This window comes from Aquila chrysaetos, chromosome 12 (genome assembly GCF_900496995.4).
Source record: "Aquila chrysaetos chrysaetos chromosome 12, bAquChr1.4, whole genome shotgun sequence".
Lineage (NCBI taxonomy): Eukaryota > Metazoa > Chordata > Aves > Accipitriformes > Accipitridae > Aquila > Aquila chrysaetos.
Genome location: NC_044015.1, coordinates 10,984,973 through 11,004,945, shown reverse-complemented (window position 1 = coordinate 11,004,945; position 19,973 = coordinate 10,984,973). Strand labels below are relative to the sequence as shown.

General features: G+C 40.9%; 1 protein-coding gene across 7 annotated transcripts in view; it reads right to left on the bottom strand.

Moving 5' to 3' along the window:
* COP1 (COP1 E3 ubiquitin ligase) overlaps nt 1-19,973 on the bottom strand; it is a 130,849-nt gene that overhangs the window by 59,858 nt on the left and 51,018 nt on the right. For 4 of the 7 annotated variants that reach the window (XM_041127747.1, XM_041127745.1, XM_041127746.1 and 1 more), the window contains 4 exons: nt 15,355-15,498; nt 11,311-11,382; nt 6,775-6,883; nt 4,900-4,981 (listed from right to left, as the gene is read on the bottom strand). In XM_041127747.1, the coding sequence (XP_040983681.1) occupies nt 4,900-4,981; nt 6,775-6,883; nt 11,311-11,382; nt 15,355-15,498 (407 nt within the window). The remainder of the gene's footprint in view (nt 1-4,899; nt 4,982-6,774; nt 6,884-11,310; nt 11,383-15,354; nt 15,499-19,973) is intronic. The other 3 variants (XM_041127748.1, XM_030032715.2, XM_030032716.2) reach the window with 1 other exon arrangement.

The window sequence follows — 19,973 nt, the reverse complement described above, 5'->3', positions numbered from 1 at the left end:
TTTTGCTTTAATGAACAGACACCAGGAGATGTACAGTCTAAGTTGCAGTGGCAGTAAAGGACATGAAGTTTATGGATGAGATGGTATAGGGAAGCAAATAATACCATGATTACAAGAGGACACTGTTGGCAGACAATATAGCTTTAACTTGAGGTGTGCAGGGAGGTTACATGATCTCATAGTTCAGAGTGATGTTCTGCCCAAATCTAGTACTAAAACCACACAGGCTTGTCTTGAAGCCTTCCAACCAGGTATCAATATTTAAAGTTGCATCCAAAGCAGCCAAGTCTCTCCTTGACACCACCCCTAATAAACAAATGGCCATCTGGTCTCAGTTTTGTAGCAAAAGCTAATTGAGGGCTCAGTTTCAACTTGGCTCCCTTTTTTCATTCAAGTTTTCAGGTCATAAGCTGAGCCATTTAATCTGGTGAGGAGTCAACCTGTGTGTTCAAAGCCATCATAATATTCGTTACAACTGACAGACACAGATTAGAGCCTGCAATTTCTGTGATCTAACTGCTGTGGAATACGCTGGGCTCCAATTATATCTTAGTCAGTGCCATAAAAAAGGATATATGCGACATGTAACACCACATAATGAAACATGTCAAGTTTTACCTGGAACTGCCCATTATTTTTTAAAAAGAACTGACAGGTTAATAAAGCATAATTCATAAGGGTAGAGTTTATTTGCTGTAGCTTTCAGCAATTTTGCTGAGGTTGAGGAAGTAATTACACAATGTACAGATGTCTTGATAACACCTAGAATTGTGCTGATGAGACAAGCAACCATCTGAGATTGACTATTCCTAAAACACGTGTTCTCAAAGCATACGTTTCCTAATTTTGCAGCTGCTGAGAGAGACATCTCTATGTGGCCAAATGTCTACCTCTCACCAAACAAGTAGGAAGATGCCTCCAGAACAGCTTTTTCAGTTTAAAATGTTCAGGTCTTTTCAAGATATTTTTTATTTGGTTGGAGCTTTACACCAAATGTGTAAGTTTATAAATTAATTTTTTGTACATCAGTTCTGTGTCTAAACACTGACTAAAAGAGGCAGAAGCCTGTCCTACAATAGCTAAAGGTGTTGATGTAAACAGTTGGTACAATGATAGTAAGGACATTTCATCCAGCCTGTCATTCTTGAAACTCTTACCTGGTCATGTGATGGAGAGGCTGCTGTTACTCCAAAAAAGCTGTAAACCAGGAATAGGCTACTGCTACCAGAAAACTCATTTGCAAAGATTTAAGAATCCCTAGGAAAGAAGGAAGCTGCTGAATTGTCCTGCTAGGCAAAATATTTGATCCACTGCCTTGTGCAGGTCAGGAGGATGATGTAAAATGATGACTGTTAGCAGGCAATGACCACAGGGTATTCCTCCTTGCATAAGACACAGCCAGACAGATCTTTTGGTTGGTATTTTAACTACCAACACCATCTTGACCTTTCAAGGTATTCCCAGTTGAATCCAACCACCCCACAAATCTCCAGGAAATTATCGAACTTCTTTTAGCCAGGAAAATGAGCAAACCGAAAGTTCAACCTGATAATTTAAGAGCAATAAACACCCATACTTCCAGTTAAAGTCAGCAAAAGCCGAAGGAGTTAAGTATCACTGAAAATAAAGCCCCAAACAATCCTCTGGAAGTCCTCTACAAAGCTGGGGAGGAAACTCTGATCTGCATTTCTCAGGTTAGTTCCCCTGCTAAAAGGCCATGCTTCTGTTTTATGAAGTCAAGCCTGCAAATCTGCTTTGCCCTACTGAATTAAGGGACACTACAAAAAATAGCTGTAGGATTAGCATCCATGGTCTCACTTACCAAGGCAGCATGGAAATTACTTTCCTTACACGTAATGAAACAGATGCTTGCATTCCTCCTTGCCATGAGACAATGAAAGGTAACCTCTCGCTACGGTTCAGAGCTCTCAGGTGCTCCTGTTCTGCTCCACCTCTCCATTTTAAGCCAGGAAATAGTGAAGGGATTACAACTCACAGAAAGGACATAAATCCAGGACTCTTTCTTCAGTTGAATCTGTCAGTACTGCTTGTTACCCCTTGAGCTTCAAAAACAACCCCAGAGCAGAGAACAAATGCTTCATCACTCCAGAACAGATCTCTACCACACTGGAGACTTAAATTCTACCCACAGGGCATCACAAAATATTTTGCTTTTTCTCATCTGCTAACTTTACCATGGCCATTAAACTACATTCCCAACCCAGAACAGACAGGGATGTTGGGTTGAGAAGCAGCTGTAAGTCATTAGCTAAGAGCACTAGCTCCAGCCCTATCCTGGCACTTTGATAGCATCATTTTGCCTTCACAGAATTAAATAATCTTTTCTGCTTTAATAGCAAAAATTCACCCTTTCTTACTTACATGAGAATCACAGCTCCTGCCATTGCTACATGCATAAAATAACTGAAATTAAGACTCTGCTGTTTCCCCAAGCTGCTTGTAGCACAAGTAAACACTTTAATTTTGCTCACTGCTGTCTAGCTGGTGTACATCTTTGGGTCCCTATAGACATATGCAACTACCTTTGCTCCTTTAAAAGGGAAGGGCATGACAACTATAGATAAAAGTGAGGTTTTCATACACACAGCAGTTACTTCAAATAAAATAATGCTTTTATGCTCTCATTATCTGCTATTAAAGTAGACAAGATCTTCCACAAATAAACATCCTGGATGATCTTCATCTAATGACGAGGACAATGCAGGACCTGAGGCCCAAGGATGCTGTTTCTAATTGTATCAGAATCATTTTATCCCTAATAGCACTCCATTCATTGGCACCCCCTTTGCTGTGCCTGAGCCCTGGCAGAGACAGCTGTGAAGCACTGATGGTAGGATTTTGCATCTAAAAGCTCCTTCCCCAATACATGCCTACCAAGCATAACAAGTGCGTTAAAAATTAGCTTCCAACTTGAAAAGAACAAGCAGAGACAGGCAGATGCACAGGCAAGCAGGAAGAACTGGCAAAGCTGTCACTTTTTTGCTGGCTTGTCCTGATCGTTTGACAGGAAAATGTTATACCCATGCTTTCCAGGTAAGCATGGTGAGATTAGCTCCAATTGCTCTGGTCACACCAGTATCTATCAGCATTGAGATTTCTGTTAGAAAGCCCAGCGTGGCCTCACACAAGCACAGAAGTAACAGAGGACAGGAAGGGTACACAGCTCTTGGCTTTCCCACCAGATGCTGTACCTGGCCAAACATGTATTACTACCTACCCAAAGCTGGCCAGGATTCAACCAAACACTCATGAACATAAGCAGAAGGACAAAAATTTAAGTTAGGCAGGTTTGAGTTAGGACACTCGTCATAGGTATTACCTTTTCCTCACATTTAACCCTTTCAATGTGATCACTGAAACGGAAGGTGGACACTATAACATTAATTTGGACATTTGCTACTATTGCTCTGTACCTTAAAGACTTCTAAAATCTGTGCTTATTTCAAACATTTTGACACAGGACTCCATTTGTCTCTAATGGGCTTGTTACATATGCAAATCACAGGCAAATTATGGTAGAAGTAAAGAATAAAATGTTCCAGCCCAGTTTTATTCACCAAAACCCCAATACACCTTCAAAAGACATTTGTGAATTGAAATGCAAGTTATGTAGATCTGCAGACTTTACTACAATAATTTCTAAGGAAACACTACACTTTTAGAGACCATTACTGAAAAAGTGAACTGTTAAACTAGAGACAGGAGCTCTGCTTGCAGCTGGCTTTGCAAAACTGGACAACTTGTTAACATGCTAATAAATGCATGTCTACCTGGCAGATAAGCTTTTTCAAATGCACAGCATGAGTGGGGAGCAACGTGATGAAGAGGCTGATAATTTACAAGGTGAATGTTCACTCCTGCTGCATTTAAGCACACAGAAAACACTCTTGACTTCCACCAAAAAGTGGGGAGGGGGGGGCGGGGAACACTAATTGAGGAACACTAATACAGCTTTCTTTTGAAACAGAATTTTAAAGTATTTTAGAGGGGGGAGTGGCTTGCAAGGTTTAATGTTTATGAAAAATTAATTTATCATTTGAAAGCAAATCACAAAGAGCTCCGTCCAGAGCTGTATCAGCCCATCTGGGAGGGCTGATCCCTACTGACTATGAAAGGAACTCTAAAGTTCTTGCTGCTTAATAATTCCAATTTGATATTGTAAACATATTAGAGATAAAATCTTGTTCATTAGGGATGAAGAACACTACATATTGCTCAGTGCTATCCTTTTCTTTAGAAGTTTCCTATTTCTTCTTAGAAGAGGAACATTTTCCTACCAGTATGTTGGGAAAGGGCTTGTCTTAAGGGTTCTCCAAAAGCCCTTTGTCAAATGGACCCTAGAGTGTGCAAAACTGGGAGTTGCTCTCAACACTCCCATTCAGTCCACCATCTGACTCTGTTATGTTCCAAGAAACACACTGCACACTGGGAAAGCAGGAAGCTGCTCGGTGTGCACACTCTTCAACATTCAGAGCTACAAGTAAAACTGCAGCAGGCATTTTTAACTCCCGCTTTTTCCCCAACAACCTTGTTTTTGAAATATAAATACATGCTGTTCTTTTGAAAGGCCCCAAGGCTTTAACTCACCAGGCTTAACTAATGTTAAAACACATTTTGCTTTGTTTAGTGTCCTGGAAAATGCTAGTAGAGAGCATAGTACCCGAAAAATGTGAACATTGCACCAAGAAATCTTAATCCAAACAAAGCCTCTGCTTCTCTAAGATCCGAACAGTTCAGTAATACCTTGACGCATTACTATGTCAACTACATTACTGAAGGCAGTTGAGGAATCAGCTACTTGGAATATCACGTTTTTGTTCCTCAAAGAGAATACACAGAGTGTATGCCTTCTGCACAGCTACTGAAAAAGAATAATACCTTTGGCATCATCAGAGCCTGAAGCCAATAGCTTTGGGTCCATCAAGTTAAAGTCAACACTCCAGCACCTTTTCTCATGCTCCTGTTTAGAGAAACAAGAAAAATATTGCAAGGTAGTGAGCTATAATCTGATAAAATAGTAAAAGAAAAAACATGTGCTGTTTGGTATAAATTGTCAGCAGAGTCCTGGACAGAGAAGCTTACTGTGTTTAGGAGTTTCTCAAAAAATATGTTTTCGCCCAATCAGACCAATGCTTACAACAGTATGCTAGACTGAAAGCAGAAAAAGGAATGGCAATTTTAAAACCTAAAACGGACTTTTTTTTTTTTTACTTGAAAGAAAAAAAATAATGATTTCAGGAAATATACATTAAAGACCCGTTTTTGCAGCACAGTTTGACTGGCTGTGGTTCCACTGTGTGCTGCTGCTTATTCTAGTAGATCACAGTTGTATCTCCCAATACCAATAAGATGCCCATTCAAAGCCATTTCAAACACCTCCTCTCTGAAAGTCTAGGAAACCCTCACCTTCCTGTTGAGTTATTAAACAAAACTTCTGGTGTCTAATCCTATGTTCTTCCACTCAAACAAATATTCTTACAAGACTGCACACCTTCCCAAAACACAGAAGAGCTGTATTTGCTATGCTGGCACATCCCATGTAGAAGCAAAACACTGCATTGAATGAAACCAGAAATTCAATCAAACCCTTTGTTTAAAGCCTTCACACAGGCTTGCAAGACGATGACATGAAAAGCTCACCAGGACAAAGTCACTAAAGGATTTCTAATACATGCAAAGCAGATGTCAGTATGCATGCCTCTATGCAAATCCAAATAAAAAATTCAAGTAATCTGATAGGAAGCAAAATGAGTTTGTTTTAACATAAGAAACAGCTGGTCCTCTCTAGGTTCATTATTCAGCCTCATGAAGAAATGCAAAATATATTTGAGAGAAGAAGAGACAAGATTTATTTTGTCCAGTATAATTTCTTTTTAATTGAGATATGCAAAGGATTAGTGAAAACAAGCATTACAAAATGGCCAAAACACAATGAAAAAGTAAACAAAGGCTTAAATAGGAATTAAAACTTATGTTGAGCTGTCAAGATGGGGGAAGTGAAGGCCAGTCTGCAGTTCATTCATTATCACTGACCAGTTTCAATGCACTACGCTACCTACAGAACAGCCTGCACCACTTTCAGTCTCTCCCCAGATGGAACAACCTCTCTTCCAAGCTCCTTGTTCTGATCACAAGCCTCTCAGAATCCATTATATAGAAACACAATGTTCAAATTGCACGAAAAGACAAAATGCCAGAAACGTCTTCCGAAACAGGTCTCACTGTTGAGCTCAGCCCACTTGCGTGCATACACTGCTCTGCTGAGCACAGGACTGTATCAGGAAGGGTTTTGCCTACTGCTCCCTTCTCCCAGCCTCGTCACTTAAGTCTGCATTTTGCTCTTCTGCTTTACGAGCACCTGCAGCAGCAATCACTGCAGGATTTTACAAAAGGCTTTTGACAAAGACTGAAGTGAAATTGGTATGGGGAGACAGAGGTTTCTAAAGGAAGGCGAGACAAACAACTTCTAGAAACTCGTTTCTCCCTGTGCAGATTCCCTGCCTGAAAGCAGCAGCAAGAAAACATCAACTGCCTCATGCCTATGACAAGAAGATATAGCTGCCTCCCTCAGAGGACTACAGCTCAATAAAGCTGTGCGGATGAGACACATTTACCAAACAGTAGGAGCATCTATTTCACCCTATGGAATGGAAAAGTCTTATTACTGAACTAGAAGCAGAACCTCAGACTGAATACTGCTCCTCCGATGTGGTCCATGGTGTGGGAAAGTGTTGCTCATTGATTGCATGTTACCTGGTAGACCTTGGATCTTTGTCCCGTGAATCCATCCCAAAGGATGACGGTACCTTCATAGTCGCTGCTGGCTAGCAGGTTCTTGTGGTAACTACTCCAGCTGATACAGCTTAAAAAGAAGAAGAGCCCCAGTCAGTCTTACATTAAATCATACCTTACAACACAAAAATCACTCTTGCAATACGTCAGGCAATTAGTGTCTTCGCAAAGCACGCACTATTTGTTCAAGCTACCCCACTGAAACACTCGGGCAAGGACAAAACCAAAACCCACCAGAAATACAATAAACCTTCCTCTGCAAACTAAAATAAAAGCTTTATCGGCTTAAGTGATATTGCCCCCCTCAATATGAAGTGTTAGGGTTTGGCTTTTTTTTTTTTTTTTTAAAATGTATTCATCTCTAACACTGCAATTGTTTTGCTATTGAATTCCACACAAATTGTCACAGAAAGCTCAGGGTTTGACTTCTTAGCCTCTTGCCCATAGCTACTACTATTATTATTACCATAAAGATAACTACTTAACAGAAGCTATATATGTAAAACACGTAGCTGCATGGATGGTAAATCAAATTCTCCTCTGGCACATATGTAATGTTCTATACATGTATCTATGTGCAAATGAAAGTTTGATTTCTGAGAAACTACTTCCAGCTTTCTGTAAATGCAGAAAGACACCCCCCCCCCCCCCCCCTTCCTATCCAGAAGGAAACAGCAGTTTGCTTGCTATAGGCAGTTTAGGAGATGTTTCTGATTGAGAGCTGCAAAATATATCGTACGGGTTTATATTTTAAACTGAATTAAGTGGCCGTGCAAAAGTAAATGACAATTCCACTGACAAACTCTAACCATCAGCAGACAAAACAAGAGCAGAGACACTGTCAAGCCACATTTGTAGCATTCTGGCACTATGCCTCCACTCTGACTCCCAAAAAATGTGACAGAGGTAAGAAAATTTGTAATACTTGTTCACCAATTTTTTGACCATCTGGCACAAAAGCATGCCAGTTGGTATCAACTGTGATGCACGTAGCAGAAGCCGAACTGACAGATCCAATTCTTGCAGGTCAAACATCTCTGACACAGTTAACTAGATTATGGTAGACTTGGGGCTAATTTTTAACCAACAATATAAACTAGAAGTCCATGATTCTGTAACTTTTTAGTACTGCTTTGATCAGTGCAGCTACACATTAAAATATGAAGTAGGTACATGGATACTGACTTAGAAGCATTATACCTTGGCAAATTACTGGTTCTACTATACACTTGCATCCTGTTTTCCTTCGGAATTTACACACAGAAGGAGGAAAATCCTTTTCCTTTTTTTAAGGTAGTTAAATATAAACACTTATTTTTCAGTTAGTTAAATAACAGCAAGCAGCATTGGTGTTCTGCTCCTTGCTACAGTCAAACTCAACTTACTAAGGTGTGAGTTTTCTAACTGTAGAGGGACTATGCATACCAACCACTAATCATAGCTCACCACTCTTTAGCTACATGGAATCAACAAGCTTATCTGAGATTCTGGAGCAGCCAAATAATGGGAGGCAAGAAACTCAACTGGTTTTTAAGACAAATTTGAAGAAATATGAGGAAGGAATAACATGTTATTGGTGCTTGCATCAACAGGAAACTTCACTGAGTGATCTAAAAGACTTCCAGCTCTGACTTCCTCTGTCTGCACAAGTTAATCTGTAATTTACAGAAATGAGACAAAGACATCCAACAGGAGCGGCTTTCTGCAAGCTTTCACACCGCTGCATAATGCTAGGAGATAACCTTCAGGACACACTTTCCCCAGTGGATCGCTGGGAGCTTTCTTTAGAATGGCCAGTACAGAGGGACATTTGATGACACTGATTTCAATCTGTCAAACACTTCTCCATGTGCACCTCTGTCTACCTATAGTCTGTTCACAGACTTGCACATTTCCTTCTTATAACAGCATCCCTTGTTTTTAAAACTTTGCATTCAGAAACTTAAAAAGTTTTATTTACCAAATGCAAGCCATCACCTTCAACCAGCAGCTGCTAAGAGGATGCTTGAGGTGATACAGCTCAGGCAATGCTTTCCCTGGTTTCGCCTCTTCCACGATACATCATTAACTAGAAAGTGTTAGTGTCCTCAGCCCTTGTGGGTAGAAGGACTGTCCACAAATGTATCAGCAAGGAGCTATCATTAAGCCACCTCTACTACCATTAGGTACCCACACAGAAAAGCAGGTCATGACAGTCTATGATTTACTAGAAGCCTCATTCAGAGAGGCCTAAGTGGCTCCCTGAGGACCAAATGAAGCTGGCAGGCACTGCCCGCCAGGACTGCAAACTGAAGGTTTGCAGCAATCCAGAGATAACCATGTCTGACATCTGAAGCCTTGTTTCCAGGCAGAGCAGTTGGTCACTGACAGAAGCAAAAGCGGTTTAGAGCCCTAGAGCTACAACAGCAAGGCTCTGGGCTGGGAGCAGTCTCCAACTAATGGCAGGGGGGTAGACACTGCACTAAACATTTATTGGTTCAAACCTGTTTCCCCTGCCATCTTATCTCTACTCAAGTCAGGGCTTCAAGGAGCTTAAGGGAAAAAAAAGTAATCTGTAAGTTTAGCCATCACACAAAAGCAGGAAGAATACAGCCCAGGGCCGAATCTTAGAGAAAGCAGTCTTCTATCTGGACGGCTTTGAGAGTACGTCAGGCAGCTTCAGCAGGTAGAGGGTCCTAGAGAAAGGCAGACATGCTGGTGCCACCTTGGCTGGTTAGAAGATAGATGCTCCATGCTAGGGGAACATGAGATCCACATCTGACTGGCAAAAGAGAGCTGGGTATTGCAAGCTGAACTATGAAGAAGATAATCATGTAACTATCTTGTCAAAAAAGGAATCACCCGAGACAATGAAAATTAGGAATTACTGAGTAGGTAGAAAAATATAAAGGACCGAGTTCAACAGTTCTGTTTGAGACATGATAGATCTAAGGACATAAGAAGTGTCAGGTTTGCAGAGAGAGGTAATATTTTATCAGATCAATCAATATAGATGGAGAAAAATGAAGGGTTTCTGTGCCCCAAAGCATGTCCATTAGGTCTGGCACAGCAAAGATCAAGTTAAGCATTCTGTCCCACTAAAGTCTGATGGTGTTAACGAGGGGTTAACACTCACTTGGAAAGCATTTGTAGATAGACAAAGAGGAAAACAGGAACTGACAGATGAAAAATGTTTAGGGATTTGCAGCCACTAAGTGGTTCAATTAACACATTTTAAGTCACACACACCATAAATCTTTCATTTTTAAGGAATATGATTCAAGGATCATAATAAGACAAAACCAACCCTATTCCAGCTCTCTGCCTTAATTCCCCCCTCATCACCACCCAACTCTTTACAAAGTCTGAAACTAGAGCTTTCTCTTTGACATTGCAATACCTGAGCTGCTTTATAACTTAAATTCTCAAATGAAACCTTTGTAGAGCACAATTCAGGGTTGGATCAGGTGGAGGGGAGCTCCCTCTCCAGGTGAAGGATGCTTTTTACCAAGGGCTGACTGTCCTTTGGTTGTGTTCTCTGGCATCTGTGATGATACAGGCCTGAAAGAAGACTGTCCTGGAGCTGGGACATTATGAGCACATGTTGCTCTTCCATGTGGGTCCCCTGGGACCTACAAAGGGTTGAGAAGCTACTGTCATGCCCCCCCCTCAAGGGAAGCACTGATCTTTCTTCCATGTCCAACACAAGCAAATTTTGTTGAATCTTCAAAGACACCTACTTTTTCAGGTTCCCTTGAGATGTTATCATGGGTAACAAATAGAATAACAGCCTTAAAAATGCATGGAGGAGCAAGTTGGAGAAGGGGAAAGGAAAGGGCAAAGGTGAGATGGATCAAAAATACAGCTTACGCAGTCTTCAAACAGGTTAAGCATCAAAACCCCAGAAGTTCATAAAAATAACCTTTCGTAGAAAACCTTTAGATGACCTGCAGCCACATCCAGGCAGAAATTGAAATGTGGAGGTTATGAGATAGGATACAAAAAATAGCTGCCTAAGGCTGAGATAATGTATAATTCAGCACTGGATTAAAAGGAGTTGTGCAAGACCATCTTTTATTTTAAATACTAGTAGCTGTATTTTTTCAGTTTTTGCTTTGATCTTTAGTCTAGAAACAGGGCAATAGTTACACCCCAGAGGTTTGTCTTGACATAAGTTGTGATAGCTTTCCTTCCTAGAAGATTAGCCTAGAGAAACTGTAGTTGAAAGCTAATCACTGACCTCCAAAACACTCTCCTAACCTTGGCATCCATTCCGGACACACAGAAATTTTGACCCCGTAAAGATTTATCTGCATCCTTCATTTTATTCTGAGACACAAGTGGGCCAGCTTGGTTAGCGTTGTCAGTCATGCTGATGTTTCTTTCACAAGCCAGTATTTTTTTTGGCTGAAATATCTCAAATCCAGGATCAAGTTACCCGGTGTCAACCGCGCCTCTGGCAGTGAGTGTTAAACAGAGTTAAAGCTTTTAATAAGATACAAACTGCTGTGGTCTGACCTGCTTCCGAGTGCCAAGTGCTCCAGATCCAGTCTATTACCATGAGTCAACGGATGCCCAGTAGTTTTAGGACTGAAATGTTTTAAAGGGAGTGATCTATTACTGCAAGGAATATCCACATGAATAACAACGCTAACCAAATACTTCAGAGACATACAGAATTACATTACCATTATCAATGTTTAAAAAAAAAAAACAAACCAAAAAAACCACAACACAACCAAAAAACCACCCTCCCAAAAAAACCAAAACAACAAACCAAACAACCTTTTCTCTGATCAATCCAAAGGAAAACTCTAGTAGAGTTAAGAGACAAATACTTTTAAAGAAAAACTTCATCTTGTTGCAAAGTGAAGCAGTTACTCTGAAAACTGAAATTCATGAAAGTTGAAGGTGTATTTCCTTATAACCTGTTAAGTGTCAAACATTTTCTGCATTGGAAATATGGGCATCCAACACAACTGCTCATGAGGTTTTTCAGCATAAAGAGACATCGTACCTCTCCAAATAGCAAAGACTCTATGATGAAAAACACCGTACAGCAAGTTTTTGCTTAATTTAAACTTAATAGTGAGAACTGACTGCCGTTTTAAAAACCAACAGCAATATGCCCATGAACTGCTATTAGGATAGAGCAACCATGCATTTGATTTATTGACACCGAAAAACAAAAACAACAAAATAGTAGCAGCTTCCTAAAAAAGCCTACAATGCTTTGCTTTTACTGCAGTTGACTAAACAGATGCAGCTGATTTTGGAGGTTTGTGGTAACATCTATCACTGAAGTACGGGTGCTGCAAACAGAGTGGTAAGCACACAGAATACTAAACATGGATTTCAAAAGCGTATTTACCTAACCACACTTGCACATCACCTATTGTAGATTAACGAGGCCGAAAGCCAATTTTTTACCTGAACGCTAGATCTCCTTATTTTTCTCCCCCTGCAACCTATGCCAAAACAACAAATCTGCCTCTTGAATAAATCAGAGAAGAGCTGTGGCTCGCTGCTAGCTGTTCATCTTCTTCTCGTCCTTTCCAATCTCTTTCTGCGCGGGGGGAACTACAGATTATTGTCTGCCATAGCTAGGGACACAGCAAGTCATAATTAGCTCACAGGGTGCTGTTTATAGCTACTACACAATGCCAGGATTTGTTTCTGTACTGAAGCTATGAATCTGTAAATGGGATTTTTATGAGGATTTATGTGTCATCTTGTGTTTTTCCTGGAAGCTTATGCCACTGTCATTCCTGGGGGATGCAATGCACATTTACCAGAAGCCCAACACACCAACTTCCTCTCCATTCTTAAAAACAGGGATGAGAAAGCTCAGCAGATGATGAAAAAAGAATGTATTTAAGAAGCAGGTGGGTGTAAAAAAAAAGGGGGTTGGAAAAGAGGAAGAAACACTCAGCTACAGCTGGTACCAGGGCTCTGCTCCAGAAAAGCCTACAATCAATTACTGCTGGCATGAAGCTCAACCTTTCAGCAGGCACCCAGCTGGCACACAGCAGAGCAGGGCTTCCCTTAGCACAGCTGCTCCACACCAGCAGACTTGCTCTTGGCCAGACATGAGTCTTCACAAATGTTGTCACCTGTCTGCTTTTATAAAAGCCCATCAGAGCTGCTGCTCCTCCAAAAGCTGAGTCACCAATGTAACCGCTAATGATTTATGTTCCAGCATCATCACTCTGAATAAGGTTAACCAGGATCAATTTAGGGTGAGCATCCCATGATGTGTCTTTGGAAAGCCAAAGTGCCTGCAGACAGACAGCTCTGGTGCTGTGTAAGGATGGAAAGGACGTTACAAGCTGTGCCGGTGTCACACGCCAGCTTCAACAGAAGAGACATGTCACCAAATCCCATCTGCACACAGACCCCTGCATCTCTGCTGCGAAGAGAGGTACTGCCCATGTGCCACAGCAGAAATACATCTGTCTTCAATATCAGAAAGGGCACTAGCAGGTAGAGTAAGCCTCTGGAAGAAGCTGCACCTCCACCCAAATTATGATCAACAGCTTTAAGCCAAGGCTTTTTACAAAGAGCAGGCTCCACTTGTTTAGATTTTTTTATTATAATACACGCACATTTTCAGCATACTGCAATATTCTGTAATGAAATTACAGCCTTCATATATAACTTCTCCCTCAAGCTACGCCACTTCAGAATACCAAGTTATTATGCTGCTCGACACTGCGCCAGCGAGCCCCAGCACCAGTGACTGGCAGCACAGCTAATGGATATAGTAAGGATGCACTCAACTGACAGCCTAACTTTATTTGTCAAAACCAAAAGCACCCACACGCCGAAGGAAGGTTGATATAATGTGGAGGAGCCAATGGGAAAAAAAAAAAAATGCATTTCTTTGGAGGAATGAGAGAAACTAGGGCAAAGAAATGAAAGAAGAGGACCCTGTCCACCTCCACTGAGGCACAGAGCGTCAGAGGACAATGCATTTAGCGTCACCATATATATATAATTTATATATGCATGAAATTTGAGGAAGAGAAGAAATCTTAAACACAAGCAGTGTCCTGCCTGGAGCACAAACCTGACAAGAGTAACATCAGTGAAGGTGCTAACGTGGCTCTTCTCACCAGCAGCTGCTGGAGAAGGGAGAACAAACAACCACCTACCTAATGACTGGCAGGATCATTGGGGTAGATCCCTGTCAAATTTGAAGTAGCAAGTCTGGAAGTCTTCTCAGATAGACTGAGAAATACCAAACACATTGCTTCTCCCCTTCTAATTAAGGCAAAAGGTATTAACCGACTGCTAGATGGTTCTCCTACTATTCTGCTCTTCTCTCCAGAATAAAGCAGCTGAATAGCATGAACTCTGCTATGACTCAGTCAAAAATGCTGAACATTTTACAAGTCCAGCAAAACACAAGCTCCATAATCAGTATGGCTTATCAATACAAATCCCTCTCAAACTGTTTTTACCCATCTTGAAAGCCAGTCCTAGGGCCAGTTGCATTTACACCTTTTCCTTCACAAAATAGTGTTACACAATTCCCAAGAATAATCAGCATGACTGATACAGGAGCGACTGATCTATCTTAAGAAACGCATCAACTAAAAAACTAAGTGTGACTTTTACACTATAAAGCAGGCTTGCAAAGATTATTAATCTTGTTGCACAACATTCTCATAGAAGCCAGACTGTTACATAAATTTATTACTTACACTTTTGTGGGTGCTTAACTGTTTTTAAAATGTAGAATACCAAAAAAACCCAAATGAGTTCAGCAGAGATGCTGGAGACTTGTATTATAATACTGAATTGGTTTGATTGCCTGTATTATTTACTTTTGAGCTTTAACAGAATTTTTGAATTAGGATTTTTAAGTTATGTTAGCTGGATTCTTTCAATTGAAGTTCTGACATGGTGGTCTATATTTCTTTGGTTTAAGTCATCTAAAAAGATAAAAAAATAAATTGGTTGACAGTAATGATAGCAGCACAGAAGCAAAAATCAAGCAAGGTCTCTTCCCAAGAGCTTGTATTATGAGGCCCAGCAGAAGAGTACTTCAGGCAGACAAATTCATAGGCAGAAGGTGCAAATGAGGCCCATTTCCTGAGGACTAGCAGCTTCTCAGCAGAATGGAAAGGATCTGGTTGATGAAGAGAAGAGAGCATGAAGGAATCTGTGGCTATTAAGAAGAACTGGGCACAGAAATTACCTTGAGACAACCTAAGACTTTACCTGGAGCATATCTACTACTCTGCTTTTACTCTTCTTTTAACTGATTAGGTATCCAATGGCATTTGCAAGGAACACAAAAACAGTTCACTACCATATGTCTCTTTCTCCTCCAGATACACGGGCCTGCTATTACCTTGGGATGAGCCCAGCATACACAAGTAACAGTGCTTGTGCCACCTGATCCCACCCAGAGTTCAAAGCAAGCTTTCCATTGGCTCCTGCTTTCCTCCTTTCCCCTCCCATTCCCACAATGGATAAAGAAAGCAAAACAGCTACTGCACATGAACAAGCAAATTAAAAAGGCCCTCTGAGTTCAAATACAAAGTCAACACCTACCTGATTTTGGAATTACAGGTCATTTCATTCTCAGGGTAGTGAATATCCACTGCATCCTGAATGACTGTACCATACTCATAGACTTTAATCTTCTTTGTCACCCCAGCGATGGCAAAGTAGTCACAGTCTCGGTCGAACTCAATACTGAGGAACAAAAGCATAGGTTGAGAACTGTGTAACACAACACATATACTTACCAGCAGGGCATTTTACCACCTAAACATCTTGGTATGGCAGAGCTAAGAATCACAATTTGCAGTTAGCAAATACCCAGTTCACAATGCCTTGGTCAGATCTGGCACATGCCAACAGCATGGAGTTCTTGCTGTCAGACACCATTTTCTAATCCCCTCCATACACACTCACTTCTCCATTTACTGAAACAGACTTTTTGTGGTAGCACAATCTCCCTCCTGCAGACAGGATCTTTGTTCAGATGCTCTAGAGGTTTTCCAGTTCGGCTACACCAGCTACATTGCATGGTAACCAAACGTCAAAGCTGACAGCTCGCCCTGGAAACGTGCTTAACATTCAGCTGCATGCTCTATGATCAACATGCTATGAGATGACTGCCCATTGATTTCTCTCAGTTGCACCGCTGCGTCCTTTAGCTCCTATATACAGCAGCTTGGTGAACTTTAAGTGTTAATGCACAGCAAATCAGTACTTGTGGAAAAAAAACCTTCTAAATTCCCTGAGTAACAACAGAAGGTCGAAACATATATCATCAGTACTGTAAAAGCCACGCATGCTATGACTTCCAGTTAGGGTTGCTCATGGAAACCGAGGCACCTTCTTTCTTGAACTGCAGGGCAAGTTTGTAATAGATATCAATGAAGTTGGAAGTAAAAGCAGTCACCTTATAACAAAGTTAAGCTGCAAATGAGAAAAGCCTGAGGTTGTACATGAAATACATCTGAGAGAAAGGCAGGGAGCAGATTATAAACAGCTAATGTCATTGCCACCTTTGCAGCTTGGAAGGGCTCAAGAGAAATCTATTAGACATCTAGAAGTCAGGGAAGTCAGCCTGCTCCCTAGGAGCCCCTGCCCTGCCTGCAGTGACATGGGTTGCAGACAGGGCAGGGTGGATGTGCACATACACCTACCTCCTTTCAGAAGCATCGGCCTCAGCAAGAAACCAGCTTGCTACTCCTCCCAGAAAGGGTTTGGAGGTAGCATTTGCCCTCAGTCTCCATGTTTCTATGATCAGTAACCAGCTCTCCTCAAGTCTCTTGACTAAGCAATTAATCTACTACTTTGAGAAGTGTCTTTCAGGGTTCTTCCACTCAGTAATTAATTTCAGTCTCTATTGTCCCTGTCACATTTTGTTCTTCCAAGAAGCCAGAGCATTTGTGAACCAGGCAGCAAGTTCTGAACAGCAGCAGAGAAAACTGAATTTACACTGATTTCACATTCATACAGCTTGGAAAGACCTGAGAGCAGGGGTATTTAAGGTACCCTTCTACAATTAGAAAGCATTAAACCAATTACAAGAAGAGAGAGGGCTCATTAGGCTGCCCTCATAGCTATAACAGCTAGAGTTTTCTACCCCTCAACATAGCTGAGAAGTCAGAGGCACTGCAATGCTTTCAAGGGAAGATAAATTTAAATACCAAAAGAGTTTTCAAGTCCTTGTAAAGGAGATATCATCAAGTTATTTTTAAACTATGGAGAGAAAGGATTGTCGATATGCAGTCCGACGGTATAAAATCATTCAATGAAGCAGCTTGCAACTTGGCCTTTTAACTCAGGCACCTAAACTTCTCCAAAGCAGCGGCAGGAGATGGTCCCACTCACAACTGCTTGCTTGCTGGAGGAGAAACAAGCTAGTTGGGTCAAGCCCACAAAATTGCGAGCCTCCAAAAGGCAAAGAAAAGGAACATGCTTATGGGTGAAGAATAAAGCAAGCAAGCATGCATCTTATTCAAATAAAACAGGAGAGGGAAAGAAGTCATCTAAGCAGCCAGACTGCTTTCCCCCCGCCCCAGATCTACCCTAGTCTAATCACTTTTTATACAAACAGGACGAAAGCACCATTCAGGCCTGTCTTGTCTTGTCAGTTCTCCCTATTCTATGGAAGAATTTTATAATTGAAAGCCTCTATAACAATACAATAGATTTACTTGTACCACAATCTTAATTGAACCACTGCCTCAGCTCCTGCTCGCTGCCCTGTGGATTCAGGTAAAGCGCAACTAAACTGATGGCAGCAATTCATCTACTTGGGTTCAATTTATACCCTTAGCCTTCTGCTGAAGAAAAAAAAATAATGTATTACAATGTCTGGTAAAAAGCCAAGTTATTAGAACAGAATAGAAGCTCTCTCACCTGGGGTGGGTTTGCTTCTATAGCATTAATTTTTTATTTTTTTTTTTTTAGCATAGAGACATGCTGTAGACATAACAAATGAGTATTTCAATATGTCTATAAAAGTTAATGCATCATTAAAAAAATTAATAAAAAGCATCAACCAATGAAATTGATCGTCAGACCTGTGACCTTCAAACAGCAAAGACACTGCAGGGAGGAAATGGATGCAGAAGTAAACCACCACCTGTACAGATGTTTGTTGGCTGTGAGGCAGGCAGGCAAACCCAACACAGCAAGCCTAATGCACACTTGCACCTTGGCCTCCATCATCTATGCACAGTCCTGGTACAACAAGTGTTCTCACTTTCTGCCAGTCGGCTTTTAGCAAGCTATTTACAAAGAAAAATATGAAAAATCTAAGTAGTTAATCAAGTGGATTATTTACCATATAAAACTATTCCTAATATTTGCAAAGCTCTGCTTCCCCCTGGGCTAATCAGGATTAGGACAAACAGCCCACTTGCATAGCAACAGTTATTTTCATGCTTTTTCCTACAAAGTCTTCTAAATACATTTAGTATTAAGCAAGGCTTATTTGCATTTAACTAGCTCGATGGTATTCCTGTCGCTTACTGCTTGAACTCTTTGTGTCAATGTAAGCACTTGCTTATATACAAGCTTATCTATATGAAAATTCACAAAAGGACTTAGTTTTATTTTGTCAAAAGACACAACAGGGGCAGCTCTGAAGAACAACAACATTCTGGTTTCCAGGTGACACATTTCTACAAAGTGAATTAGTCATTAGCATAATGATAACATGCAGTAAGAGTAATAGGAAATACTTTATCCTTTTTGTCAAAAAGGCCATTGAGTCAAGAGATAAACCAGCTAGACAACAGCATCCACTTCACGTGGTGAGAGGCACAGAGCCACCAGCAACCCAAAGCAACACATAAAACATGCATGCAATGGCTATTAGTGTCCTGCTAAAATAAGAGCAGTGTGTTTTGGTAGCACTATTTTAAGTAGACTTAACTTGGGACTGACAATGAATGTTTTCACCATCTCAGAGGGCAGATGGAGCACCAACTGTCTGTGTGTGCTACAAGCCTACATCAGTCCTAGCATGAAGCAACCTCCTCTAGAGACGGGAGACCAGTTCAGACATTCTTTTTTTTTTTTTTTTTTTTTTTAAGGAAGCACTGGAGGTAAGGCATATTTTAGATCATTTGAACATCCAATGTAAGGCATATTTTAGATCATTTGAACATCCAATGAAGTTCCCTTTTGGACTAGCAGTGGTCCTTGCTCCTCAAAGATGTGCACGTTAGAAACAATTAGCAATTGCTCCTTTTTTTTTCCCAACCTACTTTTAACTCCATATTTCTGACCAACAAAGACTACCTAAATTTTTATAAGGAATCTTCCGGGAACACAAGAACTCGTGGATATTTCATAAAAGATTTACAAATGTGCAACAGAATTTACTTATAAAAATCAAATTGAAAGGAACTGATTGTTTTGTTCCAAGGAAAATAGAAGAGCGTGTCCTAGTTTCAGCTGGGATAGAGTTAACTGTCTTCCTAGTAGCTGGTACAGTGCTATGTTTTGAGTTCAGTATGCAAAGAATGTTGATAACACTGATGTTTTCAGTTGTTGCTAAGTAGCATTTAGCCTAAAGTCAAGGATTTTTCAGCTTCTCATCCCCAGTCAACAAGAAAGCTGGAGGGGCACAAGAAGTTGGCACAGGACACAACCAGGGCACCTGACCCAAACTGGCCAACAGGGTATTCCATACCATGGGACATCCCATCTAGTATAGGAACTGGGAAGTGGGGGCAGGGAATTGCAGCTTGGGGACTAGCGGGGTGCCGGTCGGCGGGTGATGAGCAACTGCACTGCGCATCATTTGTACATTCCAACCCTTTTATTATTACTGTTGTCATTTTAATAGTGTTATCATTATTAGTTTCTTCTTTTCTGTTCTATTAAACCATTCTTATCTCAACCCACGAGTTTTACTTCTTTTCCTGATTTTCTCCCCCATCCCACTGGGGGGGGCGGGGGGGGTGTGTGTGGAGTGAGTGAGCAGCTGCATGGTGCTTAGTTGCTGGCTGGGGTTAAACCACAACAGAGAGACATCTCCCATTCCCAAGTCACTGTTTTCTTTTTCCTAAGAAGTTAATGACTAGTGTCCTATGGAAATACCACTAAGAGCTGCTAGAAAATAAACACATTCTCAAGGGTTTTGGTTTCTCTACTGCTTATCTTTATTCTCAGTCTGTGAGATTATAAATAGTTTTATT